The sequence below is a fragment of the Brachyistius frenatus genome, unplaced genomic scaffold (assembly GCF_029030835.1).
Source record: "Brachyistius frenatus isolate BFR_SWC_R1_liver_20210118 unplaced genomic scaffold, ASM2903083v1 Contig_41, whole genome shotgun sequence".
NCBI lineage: Eukaryota > Metazoa > Chordata > Actinopteri > Embiotocidae > Brachyistius > Brachyistius frenatus.
This window is the reverse complement of record NW_027210640.1, coordinates 2,491,569-2,504,848: the sequence shown is the minus strand read 5'-3', so window position 1 is coordinate 2,504,848 and position 13,280 is coordinate 2,491,569. Positions and strand designations below refer to the sequence as shown.

The 13,280-nt window shown below is 39.5% G+C and overlaps 1 protein-coding gene across 1 annotated transcript; it reads left to right on the top strand.

The window, feature by feature from the left end:
* Positions 1–4,381: 4,381 nt before the first annotated feature.
* LOC138623008 (prostaglandin E2 receptor EP4 subtype-like) lies at positions 4,382–7,007 on the top strand. Its single transcript, XM_069702223.1, has 2 exons — positions 4,382–5,314; positions 6,210–7,007. Exons 1-2 carry the CDS (start codon positions 4,382–4,384, stop codon positions 6,570–6,572), a joined length of 1,296 nt encoding a protein of 431 aa, XP_069558324.1. The 3' UTR covers positions 6,573–7,007.
* The last annotated feature ends 6,273 nt before the right edge of the window (positions 7,008–13,280 follow it).

The window sequence follows — 13,280 nt, the reverse complement described above, 5'->3', positions numbered from 1 at the left end:
GTATATTTTTTTCCTTTTTGTTAATATTGTTTTTTAAAATGTCCACGTTAAGAGCATTTTTTTTCCCTTCATATTTCTGTACTAAAGCCACAGGGCCTATTTGGTGTCCATCATATTGTCATAAATGACCGTGAATGTGATTTAAAAGCATTTATAATCACCTGCTCAGTTTTGCAGGTACATTATATGAACAATCTGACTGGCTTGTAAATACCACAGTGGGTGAAGGTAAACAGGAACAGTGTTGCTGAATGCCAAGCTCCTATGACTCTTTACGACCATAAACAAACCCTTACATTGGGAGAAAATCCCCTGTATAGAGTGCTTTCAATTTCATCAGTGCTTCTTCAGTGCTTTCAATTTCATCAGTTTTTAAGAGCAGCAATAATCGGTCCACAGCAGCTCCAACTTCATCAGCGGAAATTAATTTGAAAATAAATCCCAATACGGTGCGTAATATAATGTTTGATAAGATGCTATGTCCGGTAAGTGCACACACATCCTCACAGCCATTATCAAATAACAACAGAAACCCAGGTCTTGCAGGTTACCACAATATAAATCCCAACGGGTCAATATTTGCCAAGTCACGGAGCCACCCTCTGGAAGTCGATGGATTACCCAGAAGATGGGGATGAAGTTTCTATCTATATGATATATATATATATAACTAATATCATCCCATCTCTTAGAATATCTTTCAAACAGCTTGACATGGAACAAAAAGACCAACATTTGGAGATTCAGCAACAGGTTTTATCCTAATCTGTTGCTCTAGATTAAAAATATTTTCTTAACTTATCCAGAGTGCAATGTATACAACGACATGGATATGAGAAATATGTTATACTATTTACAGTTACAGGAAAGATCGATATAGAAATGCTTGGACCGCTCTATGGCTGTTGTTTATACCTCTTTTGGTCTTAATCAGGGGTCAGACCTCCAACATTTTTCAAAATTGAAATGTTTCAGATTTGGTAAAAGATTTGTATTCTCATATTGTAATTACTGTATATTTTAAAGTGTTGTACAATTTACATGCGTGACTTGATGCAAGTCTTCAAATTGTGGTAACTTTACAATTCAATATTGGGTTAAAGTGTTTTTGTTTCTCATTTATATCAAAGAACAAATTGTTAATGATTCAACCTAGTGTATTTCAGAAATACATCAGAAGTGAGATGTTCTCATACAGTTGATTGGACAAAAACAAGCAATTTAAAGAGATCAACATGGTCACTGAAATACTGTGTTGGACAGTTTTCAAAATGTTTGGACATTTAAGCGAGCAACAATGAAGGCAGTTATCCTGAGGCCTGGTTGGTCTCAGTGTCTCATCCCAGTGATTTTGGGCTGCACAAACACCTGTGTTTAGAGCTTCACTGACGTCACCAATTTGGGAACAGGGCTGAAATAACTTCTCAAAGTACAGTGTTCAACGGGAACTAAGTTGAACGAGACTGTTGAAAAGATCTGATATTTTATCAGCGATCTGTAACGTCATCAACATTAAATGTTTTTAGAACAGAGGCTGACTTTACGTGCTGACTCACTGGTCAGAGGAGTGTAGTGACAGGTTAGTGACCAGGAAAAACTCTAGATATTGACCTTTTAGGGATATATTGAGACAAGTTCTTTTTGGCTGATTAGTCATACGGTAAAGTCACAGACATTTTTATAGCTTGAGACCACAGCTGAGACCACAGACTGAGATAACGTATTTTAGGTGTATTTGCAATAAATGCATTAACTGCACAGGAATCTGAAGAGCACTATAAACCACGCAGCGAGAACTAAAACATCCCGTAATTCACGGTGAACTGAAGGACATTCCGGTTGGAGTTGGAGTTGGAGTTGGCGTTTCCAAGCCTGGCATCACTTAAGCAACTTATTGTTTCTGCAGTCTGCCAGCTCCTTTTCATCTGCAGCAGAGATGAGCAGTGACTATGGTTTACCTTTCGGAGAGGTGTTGTGTTTTGTCTTTAAAGGTTGGCTGCAGACAGAGACCCCTCTCCGCTGCTCCTCTCTGTAAACATAAGTCACACTGTAATGAATGTGTGACCGCCAAGAGTCGGAGCAGGCAAAGTGCACTGAGTGTTCCTCTGTGTCCATCAGCCCTTTGTTGTTCCTCACAACCATTTACAGTCATCCACGTTTGTGTGCTGCAGTTTGAACACAGAGGATGGTCACCGGGAAAATATCAACCACAACAGCACAATGGAGGAAAGCTTTTGCGCTTGATGTAACATTCAGATAGTTTTTACCATTGTTGAAGAAAGACATAAGCATGAAGAAACGGGGACTTTATCCTTAGTTTAGTCAAGAAAAATGGAAACAGAAGCGATGCAGATCTGCAACTCATTTTTCTGTATTTATATGTTTTGATGCTGCTTCTTATTTGCAGTCAACACTGGTTTTATTACATTAGGGTAGTATGACAACCTTCCTGACACAATTCCAATTTCCGCCCTCATACACTGGAATTAATCAAACTACACATGAAATAAAACATTGTGCACCCGGTTTCTGGAAAGAGAGATCTATCTGGGAATAATAATAATAATAATAATAATAATAATAATAATAATAATAATAATAATAATAATAATAAACTTTATTTGTATAGCATTTTTCTAAACTTACAAAATGCTTCACATAAAATAAGCCATTAAAAAAAACCAACAACAAGTGAATTCTAACGAGTTTTAACAACACAATGATCGTATAAAACAACCATAAAAACAAATTAAAAACAAATTAAAACAGGGTATATAAGAAATAAGAGTTGATCATTAAAATCAACTAAAATCAGCAAAGGCTCTCCGATAAAAGTATGTTTTAAGAAGAGACTTAAAAAGACGTCACTGACCCCGCAGACCTTATTTCCTCAGGCAGCTCGCTCCATTATTTGGGGTCTCTGACTGAAAATGCTTTGTCACCTTTAGTTTTAAGACGCGTCTCCGGAACAGATCAACGTTTTTTGTCTGAGGATCTCAGATTATGGGCAGGCTTGTACGGGACAATCAGGTCAGCTAAATAGGAGGGACAGAGGCTGTGAAGTGTCTTAAAAATCACCAGTAAAATCTTAAAATCAATTCTAAAACATACTGGGAGCCAACACAAGGGGGCTAAAACGGGTGTGACGTGGTCCCTTTTCCTGGTTTTAGTTAAAAGTCTGGCAGCTGAGTTCTGAAGTTTGAAGTCGATTGATGGCTTTTTAATTGAGGCAGGTGAAGAGGCTGTTGCAGTAGTCTAGGCGTGAGGAGATGAAGGCATGTATAATGTTCTCAGCATCATCAAATGCCTAAATAGGACAGATTTTTGAGATATTTCGAAGGTGACAAAAACAGCACTGCACGAGCTTTGTGACATGGTGTTCGAAACTCAAATTTTAAAAAGTGAACAGGTGATATGGTTTGTCTCCAAATCCGGATTATGCACGAGTGGAATCAATTTATAGTTTGTTTTATTTGGAGATTTTTACAACATTCATGGAGTTTTCTGCATCGTTGAGGAAGAGTTCACTGCATGCAAACTATTTTACTTAAATGTCTGACAATTTTACTGCAAGAAGTGGCAATTTGATTTAAAGAAATTCATCAATGACCTTTTTTCTTTTTTTTTGCAGGTTTTTTTCCCGCAGTGTTCTGGGTAATCCACAGGATGCACTGTTGTTTCAGTAAAAAGTGTTCACAGTGAAATGTATGTATTTGTTGTGGCATTTCTTTGAATGAAATGCGCCAGCTCGCACCACTCACCATCCTCTTACAGGTGTGGTGGCAACGATTTAAAGACGAATATCTCAACTCCTGAGCAAATGAAACCAAATCTGTTGTAATTTTTATGAAGCGCACATTCAACAAAAGTTATTCATATTAAAACATAAAACTGTTGTTGAATGACAGACCTCTCCATTTCAAAACTTTCAACTTTGGAGCAAACTTGATGGATTTTGTTTGTGTGCATAAAATCCATTCCTTCATTATGATTTATTTATTTTTCATCATCTTCCCATCCAAACATCTGAGTCAGCTGAGAAATCGATCTAATGTTTAGCGTCCAAACATGACTCAAATTAGAGAAACAAAATCAGTTGAAATTGATTCTGCCTCCCTGTCGTTTACTCACCGGCCAGTCCAGTTGAACTCCAGATACTGCTGCCAGAAACACGTCTGTGATGACGAAGGGGAAATTGTGAGAAACCAGCATCTTTTTTTTTTTTTCTTCTGCTCGTGTAGCTCAGAGCACCCATCCCTTCCATCTGTCCTGTTAGTCTTCAGGGTGTTTCAGTAGTGCCAGCCCACCTCTCAGCTCACGCCACGACCTCTGGTTGACTTCTGGATTACTGGAACGCTGAGGGGATGAGACTGCAGAGAACATGCCCCTGCTGACTCCTTATATTCTGCTGCAGGGGGCTGAAGAGGAAAAGCGCTCGCAAACCCAAAACAGAGCAAAGGACGTCTCCCTAACAAACGCCGGCGTGTGGGTGTTTTTGGCGATGGAAAGGCATAACTTTACGCACGGATCTGTTTCCATAAACGAGACGGTGGCTCTGCATTCACAAGCAACCAGGGTCGAGACAGCAATCGCTTTACCGATTTTTATGTTTGCTGGGGGCGCCGTTGGGAATTTAATTGCAATAATTGTTCTTTCAGTTCCAAGACAGGCGAAAAAGTCTTCCGCTTTCTACACGCTGGTGTGTGGCCTGGCAGTGACCGACCTGCTGGGCACCTGCCTGGCCAGTCCGCTCACTATAGCCAACTACCTGGACCAGAATGTGCTGAAGAACCGACATGTCTGTGAGTTTCAGTCCTTCTTGCTATTGTTTTTCGGTTTAGCCGGACTGAGCATCATATGCACCATGGCAGCAGAGCGCTACCTGGCTATATGCTGCCCTTACACCTACCAGAGGTGGGGAGTGGACCGACGCTTTGCGCAAAAGTTCTTTTTCTTTATTTACATCAGTCACATTCTCTTCTGCTGCCTCCCGATGACGGGCATGGCGAGCAGCAAGCTACAGACGTCCAGGACCTGGTGCTTCATCGACTGGAGGACACACGAGCCGGTGGCCACCGCGTACACCGTCCTGTACGGCGTCCTCAGCCTGCTGCTCATCCTGGGCACCATCGTGCTGAACCTGGCCGTGTGCGGATCGCTGCTGCTGATGCGGCAGAGGACCGTGCAGCGATCCGCCACCAGAGCCAGCGTCCGGGAGAGGTGGAGGGCTCTGTCGTCAGCCGCGGAGACGCAGATGATCGCGGTGCTGGTGATGACCTCCGCGGTGGTTCTGACATGTTCAGCCCCACTAGTGGTGAGTCAATTAATCAATTAAACAGTAGCCTAACTGGTTTATAATGGTTGATTTTGTTTCTTACAATTCTTGTTGCTTGAACAAATTTATGCAGGTGCAACTATTCGTGAAGCACATGGGAGGGGAGGGGAGGGGGGGGGGGGCTTTGTTTGATACAGATGCTTTAATGTGTCTGTTGCCATAGACTGTAGGTTGTTGCTGGAGCCAGTTTCCCCGACTTTGTATCCTGGGTTGTTAAAACGATGTAAAAAAAAAAAAAAAAGTAAGCAGGTTTCCTCAAAACTCCTTCTTTTGTACTTGTATAGGTATTATATTTTACCATAATAGTTGCTTTTGGTTAAAACCTCTTTCAACTGAACCCTGCCCACCAGAAATAAAATAAAAAGTGGGATTGTTTGCTTCAGGAGACCAATAGACAGAGTGAAACTAAAATCCATGTTGGCGTGTAATAAAAATAATATTAAAAGGGGTTACTACTGGAATTGTATGCCTACAGTTTAGTGTTACATTTACGACATTTTACCAACATTATTTCTTTGCATGCTAGATTGAGATGAAAAAGACTTAGCTTCTTGTATTTTTTAATCAAATCCGCTCTCCCTATTGTTATGATACTGATACATAGTGATCTCTGTAGGTAAACACTTTAGTTTTGCCCTTTAAGACCTCCAAAATATTTTTTAAATGTAATCATTTTTGAAGGGAACATTTTTCTTTGCTGCCCACAAAACTTTTAACTTAATATACTTCTTACATTTGGAAATGATAACTGTTTGAGTCATACAAACTAAAAAAAAAATACTGAAATAGAAGACGTATACCTGCACCACGTTGCTGCATTTTTAAAACTTTATTAATATAAAGACGCGAGTTGTAACTTGTTTTTCCTTTGAAGGTGCGAGTGTTTGCCAACCGCTTCATTCTGAAAAATGACCTCAAAGCAGACCTGACTGCCATCAGGATCGCCTCAGTGAATCCCATTCTTGACCCCTGGATCTACATCCTCCTGCGGAGGTCCCTGTTCCGACGGATACTCAGTTTATCCAGGCGATGCAGCAGCACTCGCAGAAGCTCCCCTCCTTCACCACAAGGGAATCTGTTTTGTCCTGATATCATGAGGGACAGCCATGTGTTCACCCAGCTGATGTGCAACACAAACCTCATCAGTCAGTTGCCGGCTACTGTCAAATTCACTCCGTACGATACAGAGAGCCTCCGGCAGACTTTAAAAAATGTTGCGGATGCAGCGCATATTTGACATCTATGAATGTTTGCTGCTCTCTCGTGCTGAAAGCATCTGCAGGCCACAGATTCTGTTTTCAGAGCAGCTGAGAAGGAAAGACGGTGACAACTTTGTGGACCCACATCTGGATGGGACCCTCAGAGGATTATTTATTACGTGAAAGTAGAGGAGGGCTGTGATTCCAGCAGACACCTCCAGCATACAGGACTGATGAGAAAAAACGGACTCTGATGTTGTTACTGAAGTGCAATAACAAGACACGACTGAGCCTTTACTTTGTGCCTTTCAGAGTTGTCCACCCTCTCCTCCAGACTTCCGCCTTACTGCCACACTTTTTCTCCAGGTACATTTTTTTTTTCAATGCGCTCTCTCGGTTATCTCTCATGGAGCTGACCTCCACCCTCAGCTCCTGCTTCCACCAGTTACTGATCCTGCCGATTGAAACTTAGTTATTACACTATTAAAAGTCATGTTTTCCATTTAACAGTAATAACTGTATATGGACATCAAAAAATTATTTTAAAGTAAAAATGTTTTTAAAGGTTCAGTGTGCAGAATTTATGGGGATCTATTGGCAGAAACAGAACATAATATTCACAATTATATTTTCATCAGTATAAAATCACCTTAAACTAAGAATCGTATGAGGTGAGGGGTGTTCAGTTGGTTACAATCTGCAGATTCACCACTATTTGTGTCTAAATACTGCTCCTTTAAGACACGTTTCATGTGGTGAATAGGTGATCTTGGACCCTTTCTTTTATTTACATCGGTGTCCATGGGAAAATCCCCTGGAGTCCTTTTTACATTTGGAGACATTTTTAAAAATATGAACGAAATAAAGCACCAACCAAAATATGCTGGTGATGTTTGTATTAAAGATTCATTCATGCAGTAAGCCTAGCTGTGTGTCTTGTAGTATTTATTTGACTGTTTTTGTCTTGAATTGAACTCACACGGCTCCTATCTCTGTTGGTCTCGACCTCATTTGACCCTGGTCAGGGCTTCAGAACCATGTTTGTCTAGTTTACATTCAGCTAAAGTGGTTGTCACGATTCCAGATAATTTCTTTATCCCAGTGTTGCTCTGCAAACAATTCCCCCCCCCCCTATTTGCACTCTGAATTGTTAACATTGACCTGTTCAAATTCATGTAAAACTATTTTTGAGCTCTATGTGAAAATGTATGCTTTAGCAGATAAATTCAAATTGAATTTATAATGGTTCAAACAAACATTTATATTTAAAACTTCTGTTGGCCAGTTTTCTCTCTTACGGTGTCAAATGAAGTCAAACAAATCTAAATCTCAGCTCGTAAGCAGCCAGTTGCAGGGCACTTAAGGTGATTATCTTTATGCAAATGAAACACTTCTACCTTGTAATTGTTGAACACCCCTGTGTATAAAACCACCGGGAGAGTTGGAGTAGCAGTGGTTCATGTGTTGACCATGCAGGGGGACAGCATACAAGTAAAATTGAGTGTGTCCCATGCAAGCAGAATAGAGACGGTGACTGAGCTGAGAGTTTCTTTCCAGGACTCCTCATTTTGCAGATGGTTCTCCTTCCCGGAAAGATTATATGGAAGATGCAGCCCACTGAAAACATCTTTCGGTAAAAGATTTGGAGAAGATTATATGTAATTGACAGAGAAGTCATTGTAAACACAGCTCGTGAAAACAAACATGCACCAAAGCTCTTACAAATCTACAAAAAATGTGCTGGAATTGAATTCTCTACACCCACCTGAATAATACTTGCATTTATGCTCCATCAATCGATTTGTGGCCACTAGGGGGCATACAACCTAAAAAAAAAAAAAAAAAAAAAAATCCCTTGACAACCATATGAATATCATCAACGAGAAACACTGCCTAGTTGTCATGTTTCAGACATGTATGCGTTGTTTTTAGTTCTACTAAAATGACATTATGCCTTTAAACTCCTCAGAAGTTTTCATTCAAATAAATGTTTAAGGCCGACTAATCCCAATATTTCACAAGAAAGCAAAACGCTTTCAAAAATGTTGTTTCTGTATTTTGCAATTAATCTTCACAAGAGCCCGCAGGCTTGTTTTGTGACCCTTTGCTGGGGCCCGACCTCTTGGTTGGAAACCACTAGACTTAATTACCGAACAATATGAACAACAATAAAACTAGACGCATCTAGGACTCCTTATTTGTGCTACTTTTAAACATATTTAGCTGATAATAGTTGTGTATTTTTATTCAGTTCGGATTTTATGGAAAACCTCACTTTCACAACCATTTACTTTGTCGTATTTAATTAAGAAAGGATGCGAGTAGTTTCCACCGCTAATTATCAGTCAAGAGAAAAGACATTCATGTTATTTCAGTATTCCATAATGCATTTATTCCCCCCCCCCCAACATTTAAAAATAGCATTTACTAAACAGAAGCAGACAAGACTGTGCATAGCTGCACCTCTGTACAACATTTTTGTACCTTGACACCATAAATAAAAATCTAGAAACATCGGTTAAGTAAAAATTCTGTCTCAAGATCCATTAAAGACACACAAAAATAATAATTGTACAAGTTTTACAAAGTATTCTCCCCTTTCTCCGCTCATTAACATTTACATCCCAGTGAAAAGCTTTACAACAGAGAACCAACGTCTACATCAACCCTTCCCTAAAATGTCCCGCCAGTTAGCTCGCTGTACACAAACAAACACCCAGCGTGACAAAGAAAACAACTATTACCTTTTCCTACAACCTGAAAACAAGGCCTCTATCCTGCGGAGCATCAAGAAGGGGTTACACTTTGCTTTTGGCAACATGACGGAGGACATGAATGAGAACAAGAAGAAACTCCAGACAGTATAAAAAACATTAGCTGCGGCTGTAGACGGTATGATTGATCATGAGAAATTAAAAACGTGGCTGTAATTCAAGTCTCCCAAATACTGTGAAGTTGAGGGCTTTAGTCCATCAGCTTCACATAAAGCTGCATCCAAAACTCTGGATAGAACCGCAGAAAATACAACTTTTGAGACGCAGACTCCCATCCAGATATTCTTAAACCGTGACGTGATCGTGATGTTTCTTTGTTGAATAGTTTTAGTTCAGTCGCAGACTACTGTTCATCGTATTTCTCGGCAGTTGATATCCTTTTATTTTGTTAATCAAGTCAGCCTTCACAACTTGATAATGGATTTTCCTCTGCTCCCGACGTAAAATGTTTATCTAATCACCCGAGAGTGCACGAGCCGTCGCATTTCACCCGTGTATTTTATTTGAGCAAATTTGGACTTGGTAGATATCAGCACACTTAGATCCGTGCAGTGTATCACTTTTAATAAAGTTTCCGGCATCTGAGCAAAGATTGGGCCGAGAGGAGCAGTGATAATCCTGCATTAGCAAAATTTTCATTTGAAATCATCCGTTTCCAAAAGCATTTTGTTTTAAAGAGGTGGAGATTTCCCTTTTCCTATTTACAAAGCTGGTCTGATTGAAAATCCTCTTACTACGTTAAAGTCTGCAAATTTGTAGGTTGCAAAAACGTTTGAAAAAAAAAATTAAATATAAGATTTAGAGCTGAAGTCCTGTGCGTTTACATTCTGATTGCACAAGATTAAGAGTTTAGTTATACATCAGAAAATCAGTCTTTTAGATATATTCAGGTCCTCATATAACAGTGGTAGAAACTGGGAACATGTTACAGCGAAATAATAAATGTTTCTTGCCACCTGTCGAATGAATTCCACTCGTCGTTAAGCTCTGCTTTGGGCTCCACCTCCTCCTCAGGAAATATCTGACTGATTAGCCGTTTGTTACTTCTGCTGTTATGTTTTAATCTAAAGCAGCCCAATCGCAACAAAATACAGCCTCAAAGGGACCAAAAATGAAAACACAAATAACTACAGTGTGAGTCTAAATAATAAAAATATATTAAAAACAAAATTAAAAAAAATTAAAAAATAAAAGACATACGAGTAAAATAGTAACTATTCCAGCATCGTTAAATTTCTCTTCATCACACAGGTGTTTCTACTTCTCTGGTCGATCAATGTAAAATAGTCAGCTTCATATCTTTTTCTTAACCAACCTCTCATTTGTCAGAAGTAAAAGCTTGTCTCCGTGAATCCATAGAGGAGTAAACAGACAATTATTTGAGACAGCAGTTTGTGTCCCCTCAGAGCCCCTCGCAGAACATTCAGGGGTTTTTCTTCAGACTAAATACTGTGACAGTGTTTTAAATGTTAAAAAAAAAAAAAAAAAAAAAAAAAAGGCAAATAGTACACAAAAAGCGTGTTATTAGACCACACTACCCCCTCACACACATCCACGAGGGGATTACAGCTGAGAAAACAAGCTCTCAGGCTACAACTGGCGCTTGATGCTGAAGCACGGAGTCACAAAAAAAAAGAAAAAAAAAGATACAAACTTGATATTGCTGCAGTGAGAGGATCATTGTGCATTAGAGAAAGCACAAGCTATCCTGCAAGGAGAAAATACAAGTGAGCAGTATTTCCTATATCAAATCGTTTTTTTCAAGCAGCAGAAATTATCTTAAAAAAAAAACAGGATTATAGATATAAATTTAGCTGACCTTGCAATCGATGACGATAATGAAGCCCACCTGAAATGAACGGTTGAATTTTTTATTTTTTTTTAATTGCAACCTCTTGACTTCATGCATGTTTGTCCGGTGACTCTCTGACACCGTTACAGTGCGGTCACTCGACAGACCCGTCAAAATCTGCAAAACACATTTAGTTGTTTCATTATGCGCAAACTAGACGCAAGCCTCTGTTTAAAAAAAAAATACAAATAAAATAACAAAAACAGAAAGATGACAGAGCAGCTTTGGTTCAGGCTGAAAAAAAAAAAAAAAAAAAAAGTCACCTGACAGGACTGGAAATGTTACTCCGCCTGGGAAGCTTCACAGATAAATAAATACCAATAATCCATTTAAAAAAAAAAAAAAAAACCCCACTGTGCATCGTTTGTAAATCAAGTCTTTACCTCCAAACTATGACAACAAAATAATCAATTTTAACATCTCAATTTCTTTTACATGGTTAGGCCGGCTGGCAAAGATGAAACAAAAGGGCATCCCTGCTGTATGCAGCTGCTGCAGAGTCGTTGTTCTGGAGAATCTAGTTTAAAAACCAAACTTTTTACATTTACACTTCCTGATAACCGGAAATGACTTTTGTTGTTTCATTGGAGGAAACAACAGATGTGGAAGAGGTCATTGACCTTTCTGGACAGCCTATCTGGTCTCGCTCTCGTATCAAAGACGTGGACGCGTAGTGTGTGTTTTCTGTCTGCATGTGCAAAAACGTTCACGAGCATCCGCTTCTGGCAGACGCGGTGAACAGATTTTTTTTTTTTGTTCATCAGGCACTTGCATTTGTGAACGAGCTTGTAATGCCAGAGCGTTTATTGGGTTGCAGCGGTCAAAGTCACATCAGCAGTTGCGTCTCGTGTCGACAGTCTACGGCCAAGCAAGAGGGCTCGAAGGCTGAACTTGTGTTTTATCATGGCTAATATTAGCATGCTAAAACGCTCACAATGGCAACGCTAACGTGTCGAGATTTATTAAAGTATAATGTTCACCATGTTAGCATTGGCTAATTAGCACGAAAGAAAGTACAGCTGAAGCAGATAAGAAATGCTTTACGTAGTTTTTTTTTTTAGTCACAAACCAAAATAAGAGACAAATGTCAAGTTTGGCCTGATTAGATTTAAAAAGGAATCACCAAAGTTATTAGAAGTCATCTGAAGCAGAGACATGAGCGCAAGTGCCACGTCTCATGGTAATAATGCATTCAAGTTGATGTGAATACATTTCATTCGGGACCAAAACAGCGACCCGACTGACAGTTGCGTCTGTCGAGCCACGCTGCCGCCTCTGATCAAATAACACTGGCTCACCAAGATCCCATGCAAAAAAATATCTGTTGCTTATATAATTTCAGGTGCCTAATCGAGGTTTTCAGCATTTCAGAACATTTCGAGGTGAGTTTGTACATATTTTACGTGTAGCAACAGCCTTTTTTTTTTTTTTTTTTTAATGCAAGCTGTCACTACTAAACCATTCTCACTAGAAAAATGTAAAAAAAACATTTTATTTTTTTTCAAATTCAGCATAAAGAAGTATTACAGGTTTAAAGTACTTCATTTTGTGGTGGGGAAAAAAATGGTTTGTGGGTTTTCTAACCGAATCTACTAAACCTGACCGTCAGCCTCAGGCCTAAACGTTTATTCACTGAGGACAGTGTGAACAGTTTGTTTCTCCTCAAATCATGACAAGTGCCCGATGAAGAAAAATGATGATATCCTGAACATAAAATGCCAAAACCCAAAAACATGGAAGGCCTTTTACCGAACATGACCCGACTGATTCTACAGATGACAGCCTTTTCCTCTGAAAGTTAACAAAATAACCCCGAAACAAATCCCGGCTGGATGTGAAAACAAAACTCAAACATTTCCAGACAGTTACGTGGAAAAGGTTTTTCACCTGCCTTCCATGCGTCTACCTGCTGTGGCACACTTCTGTGTCTGCATATCATGGCTTAATCCGTATCAACGTGTCTGAAAATGGCTTATCTAAGTTTTGTTTTCTCTCAAACCATCCCATACTGTCGGTACCAAAGTAATAAATAAACAGTGACATGCAGCAAAGCTGTCAGAAAATAAATTTCAGAGGGAGGTGTGTGTGTGTGTGTGTGTGTGTGTGTGTGTGTGGGTGGG